This window comes from Cervus elaphus, chromosome 20 (assembly GCF_910594005.1).
Source record: "Cervus elaphus chromosome 20, mCerEla1.1, whole genome shotgun sequence".
NCBI lineage: Eukaryota > Metazoa > Chordata > Mammalia > Artiodactyla > Cervidae > Cervus > Cervus elaphus.
The window spans coordinates 30,393,205-30,420,469 of record NC_057834.1 but is presented as its reverse complement, the minus strand read 5'-3'; the positions used below and the strand labels follow the sequence as shown (position 1 = coordinate 30,420,469).

General features: G+C 44.7%; 1 protein-coding gene across 2 annotated transcripts in view; it reads left to right on the top strand.

Annotated features, from left to right (window-relative positions):
* The window catches only part of C20H1orf226 (chromosome 20 C1orf226 homolog), a 344,131-nt gene that overhangs the window by 289,236 nt on the left and 27,630 nt on the right, over positions 1-27,265 (top strand). For both annotated transcript variants that reach the window (XM_043876285.1, XM_043876284.1), the window contains exons 6-8: positions 4,261-4,402; positions 25,248-25,414; positions 27,070-27,249. In XM_043876285.1, coding sequence (XP_043732220.1) covers positions 4,261-4,402; positions 25,248-25,414; positions 27,070-27,249 — 489 coding nt within the window. The remainder of the gene's footprint in view (positions 1-4,260; positions 4,403-25,247; positions 25,415-27,069; positions 27,250-27,265) is intronic.

Here is a 27,265-nt window from a genome sequence, read left to right as displayed (position 1 = left end):
CCAACAAGGTTCTTAAAGAGAATCTTCTGAAAGTAGACTTTTCACTAGTGAAGGAAGAGGAGCCTAAAAGGTCAAGGGGCATCTGAACTCACCTAGTAGTTAGGAGAGAATTGGGAGTCATCCAGCCTCTTCTAACTGCTAGAGTGGTGAGTGGGAAGGGCAGTCTCTTACATGTATGTAATCATCCTGTGAAGCAGATAGGGTAGCTTCATTACGTATTCAAATGCAGAGAACTCTTCATAAAACATGGCACTGTGTCCTTTTACTGTGAATGGAAATACAGCCTTCACAGTAAAGAGGAGTAAAGGATAAATCAAAACGTTACTCAGCCCCGAATGTGCCAATCCGGAACTCTTACTCAACGATTTCCTTGCAGCAGAAACCATCACTGCAGCTCAGACCAAAGATGGTTTGGCCCAGTTCTTCTCTGTTGCTATGGGGACAGAGAAATGATGACTTTAGCCCTTTTGATGCTAACTTACCTATGTTAAGAGTCAGTTCCCTTCATGTCTTCATGCTTCTGTTATTGATAAAGTAAGCCCAGCCTTTTCTGAACTACTGTTTGTTTTCTGTCTTATTTCCCCTTTGGTGCAATGAATTCCATATTCAGAATAAAACATTTCTTGAGCACTTGGTATATGCCAAGCACTGTGGGAGGTGCTTTCACATATGTTAGCCATATCTTTATTCCTCTATGAGGTAAAGGAGAGAATATAAACATCAGTGATTCACTTTTTGTTGAAGTTTACAGAGGTGTTTTGTACTGCAAATGTGAGGAAGGGAGGCTAGGAAGGAAATGGGAGGTGGCGAGTCATTTCGTTAGAAATGTTAATAGGGAAATCGGGACCAGTGAACTGTAAGTCTGCGTTTCCCACTTTTTCCAGGGAATCAGATAGAGGCGAGGGCCAGTTGCTTATCATGGTAAATGTACTAAAAAGTGAAAATGAGACATGGAATATTAAATATTAATATGAATATTAAGCATTAAGACCAGCCACTTTCTTACAGCCATGGGCTTGTAAATAGTTGGCTGAGACAGATGGGTGTGTGTCAGATGTTTGTCCCTGATGAAGGTGAGAGAATAGGAATTGGAGCCAGGGTCCAGTTTCTGCAGATGTTCAGTCCTGAGTGAATCTCATCATCTCTTGTCAGCTTGATGCATGAGAAATGCAGGTCCTCTGAAAAGTCATTTCCAACCAACTACATCCTCTTACTTATATTGGTGTGTTTCCTTCCAAAGACACATTTAGAAATCCTGTCCCTTCTCTGGTTTATCCCTTAGACTCAAGGACACTTGTTTGAGGACCCTTCCATTTTTAATGTCATCTTAAGAGTTAAGGAATGTGTCTGTGACTTACAGATTTGGTGGAATTTGTAACATGTCCTGCTTAGGAGAACCTGAGATTTTAGAGCAACAGATGTAGTAGTAAATTTGGAACTTTCCGTATGGCAACCCACTCCAATATTCTTGCCTGGAAAATTCCATGGACAGAGGAGCCTGGCGGGCTATTGTTCATGGGGTCACGAAGAGTCAGACAGGACTGAGCGATTGAGGACACATATGTTTTTAATAGGGAAACTGGGTCTCTACTCTGATAATGATACAGTTGGGAAAAGACTAATTCAGCCTTTGCAGGTACTTATGCACTATGATTTATATGGGTTAATTTATGTAAAATAAGGAAGTAATGGAATTAAATACATAATCTCTACATATCATTTAGACTTACGGTACTTTATTTCTAAACTTCCCCAAATTTGTCCTTTTCTGTCTCTTGTAAAGATGCTTAAGAGAGCAAAACTTCTGAAGGTCAGAAGAAGGGGAAGGGGCAAGGCTGTGTGTCATGGACCCTGGCTGTCCTTGGTAGGCAGGTTACAGCCTCTCTAAGGTTTGGTAAACTGGGAATGAGCATTGCTGTAAAAGATTAACCACAGGCAGGCAGTCTGCTCTTTCTCTCTTAAAGAGAATAAGCAACACCAAATCTAAGGCCTGGGGGGAGAACTCTTTTGAGTAGAGCAGACTCTTCTCCATTTTCACCCGAGGATTGAGCTTCCTGGCTCAGCCTCCTCATCAGAGCACAGCTTGATTGCCGAAGGAGATGTGAAAGCTGTGGGGCACTTGGTCTGGATTGGTTAGGGACTGTGCCCTCTAAATCATACTATTTTATATATTTGAGAAATGAGAAAGATGGAGGCTTCTTGCTTAAGACCAGGGCCTGCTGCTCCTCAGCTTCCGGTACAGAAGGAGTTGTTGTCTCTCAGATAGCACAAACCCGAGAAGGGGCCTCAGCCCGACCTTTGGAAAACAGGGAAGTTAAGCGTGGACATAAAGACAGAGGCTCTGACCCCACTGCTGGGTGATGGGGGTCCCACGGAAGTCACTCCTTTCTTCCTGCCTCACTGGAAGTGGTCATCATCCAGACATGTCAGGATGTTCCAGGTAAGAGATAAGTTAAGAACATCCCTAGAGTGCGCATTGTGGGCTCAAAGAGATTTGGGCTCTAAGACAGCCACTTCTAGGAAGCAGTTTGGGAAACATCAGAAAGAGAAGTTGCCTGAGATCTGAAGTAGGCCTGTGATGGTGACTGGCTAAGATACCTTTTCATGAACATGAATGCTCTGACCGCACATGAAAAGAGGAGACACAGAAGTAATGGAAGGCTTGAGACAATAGTAAGGGTAGCTCTTTGGGGACTTGCACCTAGCAGAGAGTGAATTAGAGCAGCAGTTCCACACACGGGGTCTAAGGCTCTTAGGGGTTCCTGGCATAGTAATGGAGAAATGTGAGCTAACTTCAATATTATGAAAAGCATAAATGAATCGCCCATTTACCCTCAACAAGGCCTTACAGGCTATCAAAACAGTGGACTCTGCTTTTGTCTATAATTGAATTGGTTTGCTGATGAGAAGCTCTGCTTGACGGCTGATGTTACTTTGTTTTTCTTCCCAACGTGATGGTGAACTGAATAGGTAGTCACAACTGACCTGAAGTCAGATTATCCAAGATGTGATTAATCTTTGACTCAAGGCGTATAGTGACAGCCACAGTTAAATACTCCACAGTCTGTGGTGGCAGAATGGTTGGGGACCACTTTTGTAAAAGGAGCAGTGACCTTCAGTTTCCCATCCTGAGTTCTTACACCATGCACATTGAACTCATTCTTGGTCTTTGAAGGAAAGTGAAGCAGAACAATTACCAATTATAATCAGTTGTCTACTTTGGAGACCATGCCCTGAAAATCTCGCGTGTGGTTGTTCCTCGTAGCCTATATGGGCCACTTAAGACTCTTTTCAGGAGCAGGCTCTTCTGTCCTGTCTCCTGCTGTCCTGAAGCTCCAATAACTTTGGCCATCTGATGCAAAGAACTGACTCAATGGAAAAGACCCTGATGATGGGAAAGATTGAAGGCAGGAAGAGTAGGGGGTGACAGAAGATGAGATGGTTGGATGGCATCACCGACTCAATGGACATGAGTTTAAGCAAACTCTGGGAGATGATGCAGGACAGGGAAGCCTGGAGTGCAGCAGTCCATGGGGTCGCAGAGAGTCGGACATGACTTGGCAACTAGACAGCAACCCCCACCTGCTGTCCTAGCTAAGTAGTGGAATACCAAGAGCTAGGGTTAAGCGCAATGCTTGGGCAGTTAGAGGAAGAGGTTAAATAGCAAGAAAAAGAAAGAATGAAAAGGAAAGAAAGAAAGCAAAGGAATGGACTCAGTGAGCCATGTCTTTAGAGCAAGGCTGGGAAGCTCACCTCAGATATGGTTGGCTGCCAGTGATGTTCCAAGGGATCTGGACTCTGGTCCTCAGCTGGTTCTGCCGTTTAGACCGTGGCTTCTCAATCCTGTATCTTCACAGCCCTTGGTCTGCAGGAACACCGGGAAACCCACCATTTCTAGCAGGAAAAAGAAAATGACAGCTGAGTTACTCTTAGTGTGGTGAACTGATGAAACATTTGATCATGGTTGCCAAAAGAATTCTGAACCATATCAACCACTGTTGTCAAACTTGGGAGGTAGAATTGGGCTAAGTCCAGGATTGGAATCTTTGCTGTCTGTCCATTCAGTTGACTGATTGTTTCCAAACTCTGGTGACAGTTTCTGTTTTCTGGAGTACTTGAGGGAAGGGAAAATGTTTTTGCGTACTTCTTTGTGAGTCTGTCTGCATGCCTTGTGCATATCCTCTCCCACCTCGGCCCTTCTTGTGTCCTTGTAGAGGGTCTCCGCATCCTTCATTCTCTTCTTTCCTTTGTCCTTCCCAGAGCCAAGCCATGCGAATCGTCCGGACGGTGGGGCAGGCCTTCGAGGTCTGCCACAAACTGAGCCTGCAGCACACGCAGCAGAATGCCGACGGCCAGGAGGACGGGGAGAGTGAGAGGAACAGCAGCAGCTCAGGAGGCCCAGGTAGGCACGGCCGCTGCCGTGGACGCGGACGGACAGGCAGGCAGACACAGTGTGGGCGGCGGGTCGTCCCCCGAGCCCAGAGCAGCCACTCCACCTGAAACACATTTGCTCTGTTTCTCTCTAGATTCTAAATTTTCTTTAAAGAATGTGTGTTGCTTTTATAACAGAAAATTAAAGATGTTTAAACTATCAAAGAAGCATTTAAACTGGATATCAGGAAACACATTTTAATGGCAGAGCTGCTTATAGTGCCAAATCAGACCCCGAAGAAAATTTTCATAGAAAATCACCTTCATAAAACAAATAAGATAATTTTCATTTATCTAAGTTTTTTTTTCCCTATTTCTAAATTCTGTAGTTCTGTAAACCCTCAGGGTAGATGTTATTCTAGTATCTCCGGTCTCCACGTCTCATTAAAAGTCAGGAACAAGATCAAGCTGTCCTTTATCATCTCTCTAACACTAAATGTGGGAGCAAGAAGTATAAGTATTAGGCAAAAAGTTAATATTGTTTATATTTTTATGTGGGAAGCCCATGAAAATAAACTGAAAGCTATTAGAAATAAGAGAATTTAGAGGTAAGGTCCAGAAAATACATATAGATAGCTGTGGGTTTCCTGTTCCAATATCAACCAATTGGAAGTCATAGTGGAAGAAAATATCCACTGAAATAACTTTTTTATCTTTAAAAACTATTTTTATCTTTAAAAACTATTTTTATCTTTAAAAACTTTTTTATCTTTAAAAAAGATAAAATGCCTGAATAATCATAATAAAATATATATGTTTATATGAAGAAAATCAAATAGTTGGAAAGTTCTTGGTTGGGAAATCTCAGCATAATACAAATGTTAACTCTCCTTATGTTAATCTATAAATTTAACATTACAGTACAAATTTTTATCAGCAAAGTAGGCACCGTGGTAAAAACTATAGGCTACAGATAAAAAGAGTGCTCAGAGGAAAATCAAAGGTTTAATTATTTGTAGTGATAGATGATAAATCATGAAAATCAAATTAATTAAACATTCAATTCAAGAAGTTAGAACATGGCAAAAGAATTCTCCCATTGCAAAAGGCAGTTTTGCTAAGTGATGAGGGGTAGAGATTTTCAGCTTCCATTCAAGTGGCACTGGTCACTAGCTGTGTGATTCTGGGCAAGTTCCATAACCTCTCTGTGCCTCGGTTTCCTCTTCTGGAAAAAGTAGGAATAGCAGTAGTACCTGCCTCATAGAGTGACTGTGTTGATTGGATAAGCAGATATATTTAAAACGCCAAATCTGGTACTTGGCACATGGTAAACACCAAATACATGTGATCTATTATTATTTTTAAAAATGGGAAAAATCTAGAATAGGATAAATCCCAGAAAAGATGAGTGATGACAGAGGAGTGACTTTCCAGTCACTCCTGGAAAGTATGTTTCTTCCACAAAAACATACTGTAACACTGTAAAACTGTGCTGATGCATTAGTAAGTGTCTGAGAGGATTGGAATAGAAAGCCCAGAGATAAACGCAGACACACATGTTGACATAGTGTGTGGCAAAGGTAGAAACCCTATGGAGAAAAATATGGAAATCATTAAATTTAAAATTTCACATGCTCTGACCCCCAAATCACCCTCAAATACTCTTCTAAGAATTCCTCTTAAGGGTACACCCATACATATGTAAAATGATGCATACATAAAGTTATAAAAATTGGAACTAGCAAGAGGGGATTTTATAATAATTTGTGGTTACAAGTAATGGAGTATTGCAGAACCTCTAAAAAGGATGAATTGGTTCTCTGTGAACTGATAAAAAATCATCTCCAAGATATTTTGCTGAGTTTTTAAAAAACAAAAAACAAGATTAGAACTGTGAATTGGTAGCATTCCAATTATATTGTATAAAAATATATACATGTAAATATGTGCTTTCATATATGCCCACTATGCATAGAGCATCTCCAGAATTAGTAGCTGTGGTTCATTCTGGAAAAAGGAACTAAGTGTCTATACTGGGAGGAAGATTTTACTTTTCATAATTGCAGACCTATAGCTGGCCACATTGCTCAGAGAACAAAAACTGATCTGCTCACTTCTGAACTGGAGGATTTGCCCTCGGAGCTGCTAGCAGGAGTAGATTGATGCCTTTACATTATTAACTCTTCTTTGTCAATGCCCTGCTCCCTTGGTGGTGGAGAGTCATGGCTACACCTCAAAGGCTTTTGAACCCACAATACAACTGGCAGCCAGGATGCACATATACAAAGATATTCTAACCAAAAAGTAAAGGGCATTGTCTCTGGTGAAGCCACTTATTCCTTGAGTGAAAGAGGTTGGACACAGAGAAGTTATCTAGAGGTTGAGTGTTTGAACTTTGTTCTTATCACACAACTGTCTGAGGAGCTTGAGCTAGCCTCTAAGTACCTAATCAGAACTGACTTCTTGGCCATTTGCTAAAGAGGGCAGAATGGCGTGGTTTGGCCTTTTGAAGAGAAAAGCGTTTCATATGGACTACTCTGAGAGCTAGGTTGTCTTCCCCTCCTGCTGTGGGAGCTACTCTTTCCTTCCCCCTCCAGACCCTGCAGGGCTCTTTTGGGTGGGGGTAGGTTGATATGATTTCCTGTGATACCAGGAAGGAGTCTCTTTGGGGAATGAATAGAGGTTCCACCAGGGACCCCTTCCTATCATTTTTCTTTCTCATCTTCCCCCTACTCCTCCCCCAGCACCTCCCTCCCATTTTCAGTACTATTCCAGCAGTCAGCGTTTGCTGCATTTACCTCCAGGCAGCCATTCTAGTCAATCTTCACCATCCTGTCTTCTGGGAAGGCTGCCTTCCAGCTCCCACTGTCCCATTCCCTTTCCTGCCCCTTCCCAAAAATTTAAACACGTCTTCCCTCTAGGTTTCTATGTTCTTTTCACCCTTGGCTGGTGCTGCTACCATCAGCATTTAGCCCACTGTCTACCAGATACACAGCGTCATCGATCTTCAGTAGAGGACAAGCTCTAGGGTGGGGGGGCAGGGAAAGGACTATTGTTCACACAATAAATACTTGTTGAGTAAAGTGATGGCCACGGTCAGTGATTGTGGCAAAGGATGTGTCTCATCTTAGTCATTGTCAGCAGCATTTATTCAGTGTTTACTCTGCGCCAAAATGAATATGAAGATTGAGTAGAAATTTCAGCAGGGAGTGACTTCTTAACAGTCTGCTTGATGAAGAAGAAGGATGACCTTGAATGGCAGGAGTAGGTAGTGTGTTTTTATGTGTGTGTGTTTGTGTGTGTTCAGTCAGTCATGTCCAGCTCTTTGCAACCCTATGGACTATAGCCCGCCAGGCTCCTCTGTCCATGACATTTTCCCAGAAAGAATTCTGGAGTGGGTTGACATTTTCTCCTTCAAGGAATCTTCCTCACCCAGGGATCGAACCTGCATCTCCTGTGTTGGCAGGGGGGTTCTTTACCACTGAGCCACCTGGGAAGTCTGGGAGTGGGTGGAATTGAGGTCATATGGCCTAGAGGGGGCGACTAGAGGGCTGGAGAGAGTGCTGAAGGTGATGAGTGACAGTGCTTGAGGCTGCAGGTAGAGACCAGCGTGGTGACACTCTTCTGGCTGTGACAGCATTGAGCTGTCTCAGCGTTGAGATATTGGGCCCATCAGCTACATGTCCCTCTCCTTTTATAACCTTTTTGGTGTTTTTTTTTTTTTTTTTTCAAATTACAGTAGTATACATGAGACTTCAGCTACTTGGCATCTTCTGTATACCATTCTCCTAAGAAGAATGTAACTGACGTTCTACATGTGGAAACATCTAGGTTCATTTTAGGAAAACCTGTCAGGCTGTTAAGATGTCGAAGCACTGAGTGTGTCTCTTTAAGGAGGTTGAGCATGGCTTGAATGGGACACTTTGGGTATCATACATCCCCGCAGAGAAAGGGAAGTAGTGGGGCCCTGCCCAACCTGTGTAAGTAAGAATCTGGCCTGTGGAGTGATGTAAATTGTCTTAGGGAGATACACACACACGTACTAATTTTAAGGAATTGGCTCACGTGATTACAGAGGTGTGGTGAGTCCAAAATCTGCAGGGTGGGCTCCAGGCTGAAAACCCAGAAAAGAGTTGCAGTTCAAATCTTAAAGTGGTCGGCTGGCACAACTCCCTCTTCTTCCAAGGAGGTCTGTCTGTGTTTTGTTAAGACTTTCAACTGATTGGATGAAGCCCAGCTATATTATGGAGGGTAATCTGCTTTATTCAATCTATTGATTTAAATGTTTACTCTCATATGAAAAATACCTTCACCACAATATCTAGAATAGTGTTTGGTCAAGTATCGACACCATGGCTCCACCAAATTTGTGCACAAAATTAACTATCACAGAAATGAAAAGGCAGTGTGGTGTGACAGATGGAGTGCTGGACCCGCAGACTAGAGAAGCAGTGGAGAGCTTGGGTTCTGGCACTTCTCAGATGAATTCTAGGCTTGAATGCTAGCTCTTTGAATGTGTTCAGCTCTTTGCGACCCCATGGACTGCAGCACTCCAGCCTTCCCTGTCCATCACCAACTCCTGGATCTTGCTCAAACTCATGTCCATCCAGTCGGTGATACCATCCAGCCATCTCATCCTCTGTTGTCCCCTTCTCCTTTTGCCTTCAATCTTGCCTAACATCAGGTCTTTTCTAATGAGTCAGTTCTTCGCATTAGGTGGCCAAAGTATTGGAGCTTCAACTTCAGCATCAGTCCTTCCAATGAATATTCAGGACTGATTTCCTTTAGGATTGATTAGTTTGACCTCTTTGCAGTCCAAGAGACTGTCAAGGGTCTTTCCAACACCACAGTTCAAAAGCATCAATTCTTCAGCACTCAGCTTTCTTTATGGTCCAACTGTCACATTCATATGACTACTGGAAAAACCATAGCTTTCACTATATGGACCTTTGTCAATAAAGTAATGTCTCTGATTTTTACTGTGCTGTCTAGGATGGTCATAGCTTTTCTTCCAAGGAGCACACATCTTTGAATTTCATGGCTGCAGTCACTATCTGCAGTGAATTTGCAGTCCAAAAAAATAGTCTGTCACTGTTTCCATTGTTCCCCATCTATTTGCCATGAAGTGATGGGACAGAATGCCATGATCTTCATTTTTTGAATGTTGAGTTTTAAGCCAGCTTTTTTTTCACTCTCCTCTTTCAGTTTCATCAAGAAGTTCTTTAGTTCCTCTTCACTTTCTTCCATAAGGGTGGTGTCATCTGCATATCTGAGGTTATTGATATTTCTCCTAGCAATCTTGATTCTGACTTGTGCTTCATCCAGCCTGGCATTTGCATGATGTACTCTGCATATAAGTTAAATAAGCAGGTGACAATATACAGCCTTGACGTACTCCTTTCCCAATTTGGAACCAGTCTATTGTTCCATGTCCAGTTCTTACTGTTGCTTCTTGACCTACATACAGATTTCTCACAAGGCAGGTAAGGTGGTCTGGTATTCCCATCTCTTGAAGAATTTCCCACAGTTTGTCATGATCCACACAGTCAAAGGCTTTGGTGTAGTCAATAAAGCAAAAGTAGATGTTTTTCTAGAACTCTCTTTTTTGATGATACAAAGGATGTTGGCAATTTGATCTCTGGTTCCTCTAACTTTTCTAAATCCAGCTTGAATATCTGGAAGTTCACGGTTCACATACTGTTGAAGCCTAGCTTGGAGAATTTGAGCATTACTTTGCTAGCGTGTGAGATGAGTGTAGTTGCATGGTAGTTTGAACATTCTTTGGCATTTCCTTTCTTTGGGATTGGAATGAAAACTGACCTTTTCCAGTCCTGTGGCCACTGCTGAGTTTTCCAAATTTGCTGGCATATTGAGTGCAAGCACTTTCACAGCATCTTCTTTTAGGATTTGAAAGAGCTCAGCTGGAATTCCATCACCTCCACTAGATTTGTTCATGGTGATGCTTTCTAAGGCCCAGTTGACTTCACATTCCAGGATGTCTGGCTCTAGGTGAGTGATCACACCATCGTGCTTATCTGGATCATTAAGATCTTTTTTGTACAGTTCTTCTGTGTATTCTTGCCACCTCTTCTTAATATCTTCTACTTCTGTAAGGTCCATACCATTTCTGTTCTTTATTGAGCCCATCTTTGCATGAAATGTTCCCTTGGTATCTCTGATTTTCTTGAAGAGATCTCTAGTCTTTCCCATTCTATTATTTTCCTCTATTTCTTCATATTGATCACTGAGGAGGGCTTTCTTATCTCTCCTTGCTATTCTTTGGAACTCTGCATTCAAATGGGTATATCTTTTCCTTTCTCCTTTGCCTTTAGCTTCTCTTCTCAGCTATATTTGTAAGGCCTCCTCAGACATCCGTGTTGCCTTTTTATATTTCTTTTTCTTGGGGATGGTCTTGATCCCTGCCTCCTGTACAGTGTTACGAACCTCCGTCCATATTTCTTCTGATAGGCACTCTGTCTATCAGATCTAATGACTTGAATCTATTTGTCACTTCCACTGTATAATCATAAGTGATTTGATTTAGGTCGTACCTGAATGGTCTAGTGGTTTTCCCTCCTTTCTTTAATTTAAGTCTGAATTTTGCAATAAGGAGTTCATGATCTTAGCTGGGTGATCCTTGGCAAACTTTCTAGCCTTTCTAGGTCTTTCTTACCTGCTAGCTAGGTGTTGGGAGATAATGCAGGTAAATCAGCATCGTTCCTAGCATATAGAACACTCTAAATACATGTTAGCCATTGTCTAGTTCTCCAGTTCAGTATCTCAACTCCATGACCTCATGTATGCTGTGAGGACAGTGGACAAGATCTCTGAAGTCCCGTGATCTTATGAGAGAGCCACATTAGATGAATAATCAGGTACCCAGCATTTGTGGTGTGGTGCCATGGCCAGGATGTGGAACCACCTTTGAGTATCAGTGTTTGGAATTCTACGGATCTGGAATGGGAAACGTTTTCTTATCAAGCCCCAAAGTCACTTCCTCTTTACAGCCCCACTTGCTTCCTCACTGTTTATAAACCACTAGGAACACATTCCTTTTTACCGTAAATGCTTTTTCCGTAAATGATTCCCCCAGAAGCATTTATTGAATCCATTAGGATTTTTCTCTGTAATGGGGCACCTTGAAGCTTCAGAGTGGAACTGTGGATTGGCAGGTTTTCTTTTCCTTTTAAGGAGAGTCTTGCTTCCACATTAGAAAGCTTTCATTTAATTCGGTGTTTATCTTTCCAGTAGAGCTGCCCCAGGCAGGCCCTTTGTTGTGCAGAGGAAACTTGTTTACTCTGGAGGAATCCGAATGTGTGGAGGCTTTGCTGTCCTCTTTGATGTCTTGTGGGGCCCTTCGCCTTTTGGGCTTTTCAGCCTTTAATGAAGGTCCTCACTTTCATTGTGTGTGCTGCCGCGCTCTCTCTCTCTCTCTGTCTGCTTTTCTTTCCTCCCGCATTCCCACCATTCCCTGCCCTGGGGGAGATCTGTCCTTTGTATCCTTTGGCAGCAGCTGCCCTTGGCCATTCCCCCGGGGCTCAGAGCCAGGTGGGGCCTCTGCCCCTGTTCTGCTTGCCTTGCCTTGCCCTGTGCAGTTTCTCTGACTCCCGGACAGGTTTCCTGGGAGAGATCCTGTTCCCCTGGAGTCATCTCTCTTCCCACGTTGGCAGACAGTCCAACATGGGGAAGGGCTTGGAGCCCTTTGGAGATCAGAGCCTCTTAAAACAGGACTCATGTCATCTGGACAGGGACCGGTGGCTCCAGAGCATTTCCTGTGTCCCTGTTACACCTGCCGGATCGGGCACCCCGACCTCCTGGCACTTCCAGGCTCCCACCACACTGCCCTTCCGTCGCAGCAGGCCACCGTCGCCTGATGCTCTGTTTCTCCTTGGTTTCAGCTCCCTTCCTTCATTCAGTGGGTATTTATTAGTTTCCCCAGATGCAAGGCTTGATTCTGGGAACTGGGAATGCTGTGAAGAAGACGACAAGGCTCCTGCTGGTGAGGAACTCACATTGGAAGTTGGGGTGGAGGGTCAAACAGATGACACACGGGGCCTCTTTAGGGGATGTCAGTGCAATGAAGAAGACAAAGCAGAGTGGCTGAGCCTACAGGTAGAAGCAGTGAGCCTGTTGGGAGGCAAGCTGGTGCAGTGGTTAAAAGCACCACGCTTAAAGCCAGATTGGCGGGCTTTGAGCCTTAGCTTCGGTCTTACTAGCTGCGTGCCTCAGTTTCTTTATCTGTCTAATGGGAATAATAATAGTGCCTAGCTTTCAGGGTGGTGGTTAAAAGGATAAGTAAGTTAATAATACACGTACATCCCTGAAACTAGTGCCTGGAACACAGTAAGCACTATTTGAGTCTAAGTTATTAATATTACAATTTTGAAGCAAAAAGTGATCATTTCAAGCTCTTTTGGACTGAGCTGATAATCTTTTGTTCTTTTTTTCCCAACCATCTTGTTTTGAGGCATAACTGACATGTAAAAACTTCTGTGTTAACCCAACATTACCTATCCATTTTAGCCCTGTGACACTGGTTCATACACATCTGTGGTCCCTAGACTTGGCCCAGGCTGCTTTGCCCTCAGCCTTCCTGCTTTCCCTTTGTCCCCTCAGCTTCCACCTTAGGGTACAGTGTCCTTCTCCTGTCCCAGATGAACCCTTTCACCTGCCTCTGCCTTCTCCTCATCTTGCCTCTTCCTAAACCCTGAGCCATCAGCTCTCCTGAATCATCACCTGAATCTTTCACTGTGCTTTCTTCTCCACTGCAGATAGATAAGGTCAAGTGTTTTCCATCTTAAAAACAAAGCAAAAATCACACCTTTCTTGTCCCTGCATCTCTCTCCCTGCCGTCGCTCAGTGGTGTCTGACTCCTTGTGACCCCATGGACTGTAGCCTACGAGGCTCCTCCGTCCGTGGGATTTTCCAGGCAAGAGTACTGGAGTGGGCTGCCATTTCCTTCTCCAGGGGATCTTCCCGACCCAGGGATCGAACCCAGGTCTCCTGCATTGCAGGCAGACGCTTTACCTTCTAAGCCACCAGGGAAGCCTCCAGGTCACTGAAGGGCCAGCTAATTGGCAAATTGAACCAGCCTTTCTCAGCAGTGTGCATCATGGGGAATGAATCACTCCCCTTCCCTAGTTCTGGGGCACCCCACCTCCACTCCTGCCACTCTTTCCTTCTTTCTCTGCTAGATGCTTTCCAGGATCCTTTTTTTTCACCTGCCCCTTAGATGAAATCCCCAGGGGATTTCTCCTGGGATTAGTCCTAGGGGCTTTTTTTTTTTTTTTCACTTCCCATGGTTTTAACTTAGTTTATCTCTAGGCAAGACCTTTTCTTGAACTCTCCACTTATGGATAGTGGGTATCTCCAGTTAGCTGTTACAAACTTTCCCAATTTCATTCTCTTATCCATAATCCTTCTTTTCTGGAATTTTCTGTATAGGATGCGTCTCAGTCACTTAAATCAGAATTGTAAAACTCATTCTACATGTATTCCTGTCTCCTCCCTGCCTCTCCTCCTCCTTTCCCTCTTCCTCCCTGTTCCCTGCCCATAGACGCTTACTTTCCAAGTCCTGTGATTTCTGCCCCCTGAAGATATTCCAGGTTTGTCTCCTTGGCTCTTTGTTATCACCACCTCTTTAGCTTTAGCCCTCATATTTCTCACCTAGAGCACTGCTTTCTATCTTGTCCCTTATAGATCTACCCTCTACATCATCCCTTGGGTAGAATTTGAAAGAATGAAAATCTTTCGGTATCACGTGCCTGCTTTTCTTCCTTCAAGATAAGATCCTGACTCTTCTCAGTCAGGTCCCTTCCTACAGGGTCATTTGCAGTGCCTCCACCACGCTGTGGATTTCTCTACATCTGTATCTTTGCCCCTGTCTTGCTCTCTGCCTAGAGTGCCTCCCGTAGCCTCCCCTCCACCCTGCCCTCTTCTTCTCACTGGGGTCTCCTGCATTGCAGGCAGATTCTTTACCAACTGAGCTATCGGGGAAGCCGCGATACGCTGACAGTCACACCCAATAATAATATCCCTCCATCTAGCTTGTTCTTTCTCTCTGCCCTAGCCTTACCCCCCTGGTTCTAACAGATCTGTTACTGAACAGGCATTAGGAGATACCGCAGGTTCAGTTTCAGACCATGACAATAAAGTGAATATCGTAATAAAGTGAGTAGCACAAATTTTTTGGTTTTCCAGTGCACATTAAAGTTATCTTTATACTATAGGCTTTCCTGATAGCTCAGTTGGTAAAGAATCCATCTGCAATGCAGGAGACCTCAGTTTGATTCCTGGGTTGGGAAGATCCGCCAGAGAAGGGATAGGCTACCCTCTTCAGTATTCTTGCCCTTCCCTTGTGACTCAGCTGGTAAAGAATATGCCTGCAATGAGGGAGACCTGGGTTTGATCCCTGGCTTGGGAAGATCCCCTGAAGAGAAAGGCTACCCACTCCAGTATTCTGGCCTGGAGAATTCTGTGGACTACAGTCCATGGGTCACAAAGAGTTGGATACAACTGAGTGATTTTCACTTTGACTTTACATTATACTATAGTTTGTTAAGTGTAAAATAGTATTATATCTAAAAAAATAATTGAATATACTTTAATTTAAAAATAGCTCATTACTAAAATGCTATCACCTGAGCAAACTATAATCTTTCTGCTGGTAGAGAGTCTTGCCTCAATGCTGATGGTTGCTCACTGATTAAGGTGGTGGTTGCTGAAGATTGGAGAGCTGAGGCAATTTCTTAAAATAAGGCAGCTGTGAAGATTGCCACATTGGTTGTTTCTCCTTTCACAAATGATTTTTCTGTAGCATGCAATGCCATTTTAATAGTGTTTTACCTGTGCCTTACAAAATTGAACTCAGGCCTCTCAAACCCTGCCACTGCTTTATCAACTAAGTCTATGTAATATTCCAAACCCCTTGTTGTCATTTCAACAGTCTTTGCACATCTTTACCAGAAGTAGATTCCATCTTAAGAAACCACTCTCTTTGGTCATCCGTAAGAAGCAATTCCTCATCTGTTCAGGTTTATCATGAGAATTCAGTCACATCTTCAGACTCCCCATCTTATGCTAGTTTCCTTGCTATTTCCACCATATCTGCAGTTATTTCCTCCACTGAAGTTTTGAACGCCTCAAATTCATCCATGATGTTGGAATCAACTTCTTCCAAACTCCTGTTCATGGAGACATTTTGGCCTTTTCACATGAATCAGAATGTTCTTAATGGCATCTGGAATGGTGAATCCTTTCCAGAAGGCCTTCAATTTATTTTGCCCAGATTCATCAGAAGAATTGCTATTTGTGGAAGCAATAGCATTATGAAATATATTTCCTAAATAATAAGACCTGAAAGTTGAAATTACTTCTTGATCCATGGGCTGCAGAATGAATGTTGCACTAGCAAGCATGAAAACATTAATCTCATTGTACATCTCCATCAGAGCTCTTAGGTGACTAGTTGCATTGTCAATGAGCAGTAATAATTTGAAAGGAATCTTTTTTAAGCAGTAGGTCTCAACAGTGGGCTTAAAATATCAAGTAATCATGTTGTCAACAGCTGTGCTGTTATCTAGGCTTTGTTGTTCCATATGTAGGGCACAGGCAGAGTAGATATAGCATAATTCTTAAAGGCCCTAGGATTTTCAGAATGGTAAATAAACATTGGCTTCAACTTTAAGTCACCAGCTACATTAGCTCCTAACAAGAGTCAGCCTGTCCTTTGAAGTTTTGAAGTCTGGCATTGACTTATCCTCTCTAGCTATGAAAGTCCTGAATGGCAGCATCTTTCCAGTGTAAGGCTGTTTCCACTATGTGGAAAACCTGTTATTTAGTGTAGGCACCTTCATTAGTGATCTTAGCTAGATCTTTTGGATAACTTGCTGCAGCTTTTATATCAGCACTTTTTTGTACTTTTTTTTTTTTTTACAGTTATGTCTTCTTTCCTTAAACCTCATGAACCAAAGCTCTGCTAGCTTCAAACTTTTCTTCTGCAGCTTTCTAACTTTTCTCAGGCTTTATAGAATTTAAGAGAGTTAGGGCTTTGCTCTGATTTAGGCATTCACAACTTGGCTCACTGTTGCAATAAGCCTTGCTTTTGACCTGTTTTGGCTTTCAACATGCCTTCCTCGGTTAGCTTAATCCTGTGTAGCTTTAGATTTAAAAGTGAGAGATATGTGACTCTTCCTTTCCTTTGAATACTTAGAGGCCAGTGTAGGTTATTACTTGGCCTAGTTTCAACATTGTTGTATCTTAGGGAACAGGGAGGCCCAAGAAAAAAGAAAGAGATGGGCACAGTGGTGGTGGAGAGGAGCAGGGGCAAAAATGGCAGCAAGTGAAGCAGTCAGGTACATACTGCTATATTTAAAACAGATAACCAGTAAGGACCAGTAAGCACAGAGAAGTCTGCCCAGTGTTATGTGGCAGGCTGGATGGGAGGGGAATTCGGGGGAGCATGGATACATGTGTATGTATGGCTGAGTCCCTTTGCTGTCCACCTGGAAAATACTTTCAGTCTGAATATTCTATAATACTATATCACATTTGTAAAAAAAACAAAAACAAAAACACATTTGTTAAGTTTACTGTCTTACATGGGTACAATTAACGCTGCCCCAAAATAATTACGATAGTAACATTAAAGGTTATATAGAGTGAAGTAAATCAGAAAAACAAATACCATATACTAATGCATATATATGGAATCTAGAAAAATGGTTCTGATGAACCTATTTGCAGGGCAGAAATAGGAACACAGACATAGAGAATGGACTTGTGGTCACAGTAGGTAAAGGAGAGGGTGGGACAAATGGAGAGAGCAGCATTGAAATACACACATTGCCATATGGAAAACGCATAGCTAGTGGGAAGGTCGCTCTATAACACAGGGAGTTCAGCCTGGTGCTCCGTGACGACCTAGGGAGGTGGGATGTGGGGAGCGGGGTGGGAGGGAGGCTCCAGAGAGAGGGGGATATGGGTATACTCACGGCTGAGTCCCCTTGTTGTGCAGCAGAAACCAGCACAACGTTGTAAAACAATTATCCTCCAATTAAAAATTTAAAACAAATTTTAAGAGATCACTGATCACAGATCATAACAGATAGTGAATAGCAACTAATAACAATGAAAAAGTTTGAAATACTGTGAGAATTCCCAAAACACGACACAGAGGCACAAAGAAAGCAAATGCTGTTGGAAAAATGGTGCAGATTTGCCAGAAACCTTCAGTTTGTAAAAATGAAGTATCTGTGAAGTGTAATGAAGTAGGTATGCATGATCTCTACCCATCAGCTGTATTAAACCTGTAAGAATCCAGATGTGATCATCAGAGGGCCCTCTGAGTGGCAGAAATCGTCTCAGAAAGAAGCCCATAGTTGGTGATCCAGTTACATCAGGGTTGGTTTGGAAACTCTACTAGTACAAAGAGAATGTCTGAGAAGTTTGTTTCTTAATGACTTCCCCTGAAGCAGAACTAGAATCTGGAGATTTTTCAGTCCCCTCTGAGTTTCTGGCGTGCAGGTCTCCAGACCCTCTGCAGGGTGCTGCTTCGTTCTCTACGGTCAGTCCCCTGCATACGAATGCATTCTGGTCTGAGTGTGTGTTTGTAATCCAACAAAGTTAGTCTAGGTACCCACCTAACACAATCAGCCATATAGTACTGCACTGTAAAAGATTTACAATACTTTTCACACAAATAATACATAAAAGACAAACACACAAAAAAACATTGTTCATCATATGGCACAGTACCTTGAAAAGTACAGTAGTACCAGCCACATCACTGCTGCTTTTATACTTCCTTCTGTACATCCAGGCTTAAAATAAAGATTCCATACTCTGTACAGTACTGTCCAGTAAAGTACACAGAAGCACAACCACTAACAGAGGATGTGCTCATGTGGCAGTGTATACCAGCCACGTGAGCTAACTTACATGATTGGACAGGTGAATGCACATTTGCATCTTTGAAAGTTTGCAACTTGAAGGTCTGCATGTAGGGAACTTACTGTATTAGGATTTCCAGGGCTGAGGGGCAGCCTCCCTGTATAGCCCACTTCCCTGTTTTGTACCCTGTGATAACACCGTTTCTTTTGTAAGTATTTACTAAACACCTTCTCTGTGCCAGATCCATGGGAAATGTGAATGAAACACACCCTTGGCCTCAAGATCAGAAAGACACAGTTGATATTGCTTTTGCTAATTAAGAGCACTTGACAGATGGATGCCCCGTGCTGTGGAAGCCAGTCCCTCCTGATGACCGATGGGAAGCTGTCCTCGAATGCAGCTCCATTTCACCGTGTCTGTTCCTCTAGGGGCGAGGAGAACCAGATGCACAGTTTCCAGCACTATCTACCTACTGAGTAATAGACACTAGTTATCCATCAGTCCTCCCTGTCACAGGGTAAACCTCCTGATTGTCAAGAAGGTCACTCCTGGGTGCAGGAGGTGGTGAAAAGCAGTCTGCTGTCTATGCTCCTGCTGGCTGGTTAACAAGCAGAAGAACTGCCCTGCCGGGCCATGGTCCAGGGTCCTCCTTTCTGTTACACGCCATCGCAACACGCAGCAGTCATCTCCCAGCTCCAGAGCAGCCAGAAGGGAAACCAAGCACACTGTTTGCTTCTGAAATACTAGGCTATGGGAAGAGAATTTTTAAAAGAGTAGATAGGCTACCCACTTCAGTATTTTGGGGCTTCCTTTGTGGCTCAGCTGATAGAAGAATCTGCCTGCAATGTGGGAGACCTGGTTTCAACCCCTGGGTTGGGAAGATCCCCTGGAGAAGGGAAAGGCTACCCACTCCACTGTTCTGGCCTGGAGAATTCCATGGACTGTATAGTCCATGGGCTCGAAAAGAGTCAAGACACAACTGAGCGACTTTCACTTTCGTGTATAGGTGCACCAATGACTCACTTTGCTCTACAGCTGAAACTAACACAACGCTTTAAATCAACTGTATTCCAGTAAGGGCCTCCCTCGCGGCTCAGTGGTAAAGAATCTGCCTGCAATGCAGGAGACATCGGAGATGCAGTTTTGATCCCTGGGTCGAGAAGATCCCCTGGAGTAGGAGATGGCAACCTACTCCAGTATTCTGGCCAGGAAAATCCCGTGGACAGAGGAGCCTGGCAGGCTACGGTCCATAGGGTTGCAGAGTCAGAGGTGACTGAGCACACACACAAACACACATACGCCAATGAAAATTTTAAAGAATAAAATGATTTTCGAATGTTAAATAAATACGAATATACACACATACCAGGCTTGCTTCCCCAGATGACTCATGGATTTGCATGGGAAGACTTGTTAGAACCATTTGTACTACAAGGCAGGCCCTCAAATGATCAAAGCCTGGCTCCCTGAGTTGGCTTGAGGTTTAGGGAATCAACTCTTCATACTTCCTACTTACATTACTCTGTGCAGTTTTACAATTGGTGCTTAGTCTCTGAAAGTTTTTAAGTTTCATTTGAAGACAGTTAGTGATGAACCTAATCCTGAATGTAGAGAAAAAGGTATTTCCTGGGAAGTGCCTGAGAATCGCCAGTTGTTTCTACAGACTCCAAGAAAGAGAGAAGAGCAGAGAATGAAGAAAAATAAGAAATAGTAGGACTTTCATACTGAGCATGCTGAGCATGTGATCAAAGACATGGTCAGTGTGTTCAGTGGGACACAGACAAAGCATGACAAACCAGCCTCCTCTCTCTCCTGTGCCACCGCCGCTGGTTCCAGGCCCATCCCTGGCTTCTGTTCTTGAAGGAGGATGGTCCGAGACAGGGCCTGAGGATCGCAGACAGATGCTGTGTGGGCTGGGGCCTCAAATCTCCTCATTTCCACCCCCTCCCGCCAGGCCTGCAACCCTCCCACCCGTCTAACTCAGCCTCCAGGTAGAGTTGAAGGAAGTGGGGCCCAGGGAGTGAGGTGACTTAACCCTTTCCTGACAGCCTGATAGGAGTGTGGCGGAGGAAACCCCTACCTCTCTGGATGCCCCATTCAAGGTTATTCAAATGGTAAAGAATGTACCTGCAATGCAGGAAACCTGGGCTCAATCCCGGGGCCTGGAAGATGCCCTGGAAAAGGAAAAGGCTAACCACTCCAGTGTTCTTGCCTGGAGAATTCCATGGACAGAGAAGCCTGGTGGGCTTCAGCCCATGGGGTCGCACAGAGTCGAACACAGTTGAAGCAACTTAGTATTCATGCATGCTTCGATACAAAATGAAATTTTCTAAAAATACACCAAGAATAACAAGATGGCAGAGTAGAAGGACGTGTACTCATCTTCTCCCAGAAGAACTCCAAAATTACAGCTTGCTGCTGAACAACCTTCAACAGGATAATATTGGATCCCACCAAAAAAAGATATGCCACGTCCAAGGGCAAAGGAGAAGCCCCAGCAAGACAGTCAGATGTGCAAAATCACGTTTAAATAAAACCCCATACCCGTCAGAGACACTCGGAGGGCTCAAGCAAACCTTGTGCACACCAGGACCCAGATACCCCACAGAGACCGAGCCAGAACTGTGTTTGAGTGTCTCCTGAGGAGGTCCGGGCCAGCAGTGGCCTACCGTAGGGGCAGGGGCTCTGGGCGCAGCAGACCTGGGTATGGCATAAGCCCTTTTGGAGGAGGTCGCCATTAACCCCACCAGAACTTATGCAGGACTGGGAAACAGACTCTTGGAGGGCACAAACAAAACCTTGTGTGCACCAGGACCCAGGAGAAAGGAGCAGTGACCCCACAAGGACTGACCCACACTTGCCTGTGAGTGTCCAGGAGTCTCTGGCAGAGGCGTGGGTTGGCCGTGGCCTGCTGCCGGGTCAGAGGCCCTGAGTGTAGCAGCCCATGCATGGGACCTTTTGAAGGAGGTTGCCATTATCTTCATTACCTCCACCATAGTTTGGCCTCAGGTCAAACAACAGGGAGGGAACATAGCCCCACCCATCAACAGAAAATTGGATTAAAGATTTACTGAGCATGGCCCCACCCATCAGAACAAGACCCAGTTTCCCCCTCAGTCAGTCTCTCCCATCAGGAAGCTTTCATAGCCTCTTATCCTTCTCCATCAGAGGGCAGACAGAATGAAAACACAATCATAGAAAACTAACCAAACTGATCACATGAACCACAGACTTGACTAACTCAGTGAAACTATGAGCCATGCCATGTAGGGCCATCCAAAACAGATGGATCATGGTGGAGAGTTCTGACAAAACGTGGTCCACTGGAGAAGGGAATGGCAAACCACTTTAGTATTCTTACCTTGAGAACCCCATGAACAGTATGAAAAGGTAAAAAGATAGGGCACTGAAAGATGAACTCCCCAGGTGGGTAGATACCCAATATGTTACTGGGGATCTGTGGAGAAATAACTCCAGAGAGAATGAAGAGATGGAGCCAAAGCAAAAACACCACCCAGTTGTAGATGTGACCGCTGATGGAAGTAAAGTCCGATGCCATAAAGAGCAATATTGCATAGGAACCTGGAATGTTAGGTCCATGAATCAAGGTAAATTGGAAGTGGTAGAACAGGAGATGGCAAGAGTGAACATCGACATTTTAGGAATCAGCAAACTAAAATGGACTGGAATGGGTGAATTTAACTCGGATGACCATTATTATATCTACCACTGTGGGCAATAATCCCTTAGAAGAAATGGAGTAGCCATCATAGTCAACAAAAGAGTACGAAATGCAGGACTTGGATGCAGTCTCAAAAAGAACAGAATGATCTCTGTTCATTTCCAAGGCAAACCATTCAATGTCATGGTAATCCAAGTCTATGCCCCAACCAGTAATGCTGAAGGAGCTGGAGTTGAATGGTTCTATGAAGACCTATAAGACCTTCTAAAACTAACACCCAAAAAAGATGTCCTTTTTATTATAGAGGACTGGAATGCCAAAGTAGGAAGTCAAGAAATACCTGGACAACAGGCAAATTTGGCCTTGGAGTACGGAATGAAGCAGGATAGAGGCTAACAGAGTTTTGCCAAGAGAACACACTGGTCATAGCAAACACCCTCTTCCAACAACACAAGAGAAGATTCTACACATGGACATCACCAGATGGTCAATACTGAAATCAGATTGATTATATTCTTTGCAGCCAAAGATGGAGAAGCTCTATACAGTCAGCAAAAAAAGACCTGGAGCTGATTGTGGCTCAGATCATGAACTCCTTATTGCCAAATTCAGACTTAAACTGAAGAAAGTAGGGAAAACCACCAGACCATTCAGATTTGACATAAATCAAATTCCTTACAATTATACAGTAGAAGTGAGAAATAGATTCAAGGGATTAGATCTGATAGAGTGCCTGATGAACTATGGACGGAGGTTCGTGACATTGTACAGGAGACAGTGATCAAGACCATCGCCAAGAAAAAGAAATGCAAAAAGGCAAAATCGTTGCTGAGGAGGCCTTACAAATAGCTGTGAAAAGAGAGTTAAAGGCAAAGGAGAAAAGGAAAGATATTCCCATCTGAATGCAGAGTTCCAAAGAAAAGCAAGGAGAGATAAGAAAGCCTTCCTCAGTGATCAAGACAAAGAAATAGAGAAAAACAGTAGAATGGGAAGGACTACAGATTTCTTCAAGAAAATCAGAGATACCAAGGGAACTTTTCATGCAAAGATGGGCACAATAAAAACAGAAATGGTATGGACCTAACAGAAGCAGAAGAAATTAAGAAAAAGTGGCAAGAACACACAGAAGAACTGTACAAAAAAAGGGATTAATGACCCAGATAATCACAATGGTGTGATCACTCACATGGAGCCAGGCATCCTGGAATGTGAAGTCAAGTGGGCCTTAGGAAGCATCACTATGAACAAAGCTAGTGGAGGTGATGGAATTCCAGTTGAGCTATTTCAAATCCTAAAAGAAGATGCTGTGAAAGTGCTTGCACTCAATATGCCAGCAAATTTGGAAAACTCAGCAGTGGCCACAGGACTGGAAAAGGTCAGTTTTCATTCCAATCCCAAAGAAAGGCAATGCCAAAGAATGTTCAGACTACCACACAATTGCACTCATCTCACATGCTAACAAAGTAATGCTCATAATTCTCCAAGCCAGGCTTTAACAGTACATGAACCAAGAACTTCCAGATATCCAGGCTGGATTTAGAAAAGGCAGAGGAACCAGAGATCAAATTGCTAACATCCATTGGATCATTGAAAAAGCAAGAGAGTTCCAGAAAAACATCTACTTCTGCTTGATTGACTATGCTAAAGCCTTTGACTGTGTGGATCACAACAAACTGTGGAAAATTCTTCAAGAGATGGGAATACCAGACCACCTGACCTGCCTCTTGACAAACATATATGCAGGTCAAGAAGCAACAGTTAGAACTGGACATGGAACAAGACTGGTTCCAAATTGGGAAAGGAATATGTCAAGACTGCATATTGTCACCCTGCTTATTTAACTTATATGCAGGGTATATCATGCAAAATGCCAGGCTGGATGAAGCACAAGCTGGAATCAAGATTGCCGGGATAAATATCAGTAACCTCAGATATGCAGATGACACCACCATTATGGCAGAGAGTGAAGAGGAACTAAAGAGCCTCTTCATGAAAGTGAAAGAGGAGAGTGAAAAAGCTGGCTTAAAACTCAACATTCAGAAAACTAAGATCACAGCATCTGGTCCCATCACTTCATGGCAAATAGATGGGGAGACAGTGATAGACTTAATTTTGGGGAGCTCCTAAATCACTGCAGATGGTGATTGCAGCCATGAAATTAAAAGATGCATGCCCCTTGAAAGAAAAGCTATGATCAACCTAGACAGCATATTTAAAAGCAGAGACATTACTCTGCCAACAAAGGTCCATCTAGTCAAAGCTATGGTTTTTCCAGTAGTCAGGTATGGATGTGAGGGTTGGACTGTTAAGGAAGCTGAGCTCCGAAGAATTGATGCTTATAAACTGTGGTTTTGGAGAAGACTCTTGAGAGTCCCTTGGACTGCAAGAAGATCCAACCAGTCCATCCTAAAGGAAATCAGTCCTGAATATTCATTGGAAGGACTCATACTGAAGCTGAAACTCCATTACTCTGGCTACCTGATACAAAGAACTGACTCACTGTAAGAGACCCTGATGGTGGGAAAGATTGAAGGCAGGAGGAGAAGGAGACGACAGAAGATGAGATTGTTGGATGGCATCACCAACTCGATGGACATGAGTTTGAGTAAGCTCTGGGAGTTGGTGATGGACAGGGAAGCCTGGTGTGCTGCAGTCCATGGGGTCGCAAAGAGTTGGATACGACTGAGTGACTGAACTGAAAAATACACCTATCTATTTATGTAATTTTTTTCCTGCTGAAACCTTTGGGGGCTTCCCTGGTGGCTCAGTGGTAAAGAATCTGCCTGCCAATGCAAGAGACACCAGTTCAATCCCTGGACCAGGAAGATCCCCTGGAGTAGAAAGTGGCAACCCACTCCAGTATTCTTGTGTGGGAAATCCCATGGACAGAGGAGTCTGGTGGGCTACAGTCCACGGGGTTGCAAAGAATCAGACACGACTGAAAGAGTACTTTTTCCCCTAGTCTGTTTCCACTCCTGAGTTTGAGTGAGGTCGAGGTGGCTGTCATCCCTTTCTTGCAGGTTCCCTACACCCTGTCAGTGAAAACATCACGCCAGTGTGGCAAAGCAGTCATGTCCAGTCTTGAGGAAATGTTGTCTTTGTTTCTGAACTATGAGAAGATACTAAAATCAGAACATCTTATTGGATTGGATTTAATGGACTTGAGTTGAAAAGATATATGAAAATGTTACTAAGCCAGTGGTGTCCCGAAGCATGACATGATTGAAAACCAAAGTGTTGGGAAGGAGGATGTTGTTCTTGGTGTGGCTCTTCCCCTTCCCCACGCTCTCTCTTGTCCCTGTAGGCCGCCAGCTCACCGGAGCCGAGAGGACCTCCACGGCCACTGCAGAGGAGACGGACATCGATGCGGTCGAGGTCCCACTCCCAGGGAACGACGCCCTGGAATTCAGCCGAGGCGTGACCGACCTTGATGCTGTAGGGAAGGAAGGAGGCGCCCACACAGACCCCAAGGTAGGCAGGAGGCAGCCCAGCCAGGTGATCTGCACATCTGTGTGCATGTCACCTCCCAAAGCAGCCTGTGTCACGGCCTCAGCCCCCGTCGGTCACCTCTTGGCCTCTGCCAGCCCAGTGGTGGCTCCAGAGCATGTGTTACTTCCTTCCAGACTGAATCTAGAGATTCAGTCCCAGTGAACTGATGCTAGACGCTGCTGCATGTTGGGATTTCACAGAGCTCATTCCTGACGTGCATTACCCTCCAGGGTCCATCAGTCCTCAGATCCCTTCTTCTCATTGGAAGCCCCAGCTTTAAGGTACCTCATCGGGGCACAATACTTGTGCATGTGGCTAACCCTTGCACAACACAGTGTGATCCCGTGGGGCTTAGCTGAAGGAGCAGGGTGAGTTTGGGCTGTCTCTGCCTGTGGCTAGGATCGTGTGCGTTGATGCTCCTGGGGAGGCTGGAAATTGGCCCATTGGAGGTTGGAAGCTCCAAGACCCCCTCAGGCATCCTCCATTTCAACCTCCTGTTTTTATGGGTGAGATGACGGATGCCCTCAAGGGGTTTCTGATATGATCCGGGTGAAACTGAGAACTTCCAACCTGAAGACAAAACCAGCACCCCTGGCCCCCCCGCGCACACACGCACGCACACACACACACACACACACACAGCCCCCCACGCACAGCCGCCGACACACACTCACAGAAGGAAAATTCTGACAGATTGCCCTTGCCTTAGACTCCCTGCCAATTCCCTGTATCATGAGTGCCTCTCTTTACTCATCATTTAACAGCTTTTCCCAAGAGGAGGTCATTAGGCTAGTTCATCGGAAGGGGAAACCTGTCCAGTTTGAAGGCGGTATTGTTCCGTCTTGTCTGCCTGCTATCTTCTGTGGTGCCCAGATTGTACCCTGCACGTGGCAGAAGCCCTCCATCCCCGGCGCTTCCTCTTGCATACCTAAAGGAGGGCCAGCGGCGGAGCTGCTGCAGCGGGATTCTCTGGCTCCCAGAAGCCGTCCAGTGACTGTCCAGCCATCAGGAGGGAGACGGGAGGGAAGGGAATGGAAGCTGCATTCCCCTTTCGGAGAGAGGATCTCCCGGCCCACGTTCTGTGTGTGTCCAGACTTTCTTCTCCGGAGCTCCCGTTGTGAGGAGGCAGTGCCGGGTTGGAGCACCGCCCTCATGGCCTCTTCCTCCAGGGGTCAGCTCAGGAGACCCTGCAGACCCGGGAGGAGAGCGCCCTGAGGACACAGCAGAGTGAAGGTGGACACTGCCTCACAGCAGGGTGTAGGTAGCTATCTTTCCTAGAAACAGACCCAAGACCAGAATCTCAGGTAACTCAACAGTGTGGTAGAGTTGGAAGCCATGGGCAAGAAATGGAACAGGATCAGCTGCCTGGCCTCCCGTTGTATCACATCAGGAACTCAGCTATACAAACAGGGTTTTCTGACTGTGGTCCCAGCACAGGCCGTCAGATCATCTCCTCTGGGGGTAGTGGAGGGGTCCTGTCCACATTTCCACTGAAGACGCAGCATTTCCAGCTCTTGGTTATAAGTGGGCCATTTCACCCCAGCCTCGCATGAGACATACTGTGTATATTGAAGACGGTAAGTTGTCCAAAGGAGGCCCATGCCCAGGCTCACGCCCGATCTTCTCCTCTCCTCCAGGCCTCGCCCCACCCCCAGGAGCCCATGCTGACAGCTTCGCCCAGGATGCTCCTTCCCTCCTCTTCCGCGAAGCCCCCGGGCCTGGGCGCGGGCACGCCGCTGTCCACCCACCACCAGATGCAGCTCCTCCAGCAGCTCCTCCAGCAGCAGCAGCAGCAGACGCAAGTGGCTGTGGCCCAGGTTCTCCTCAGCCTCC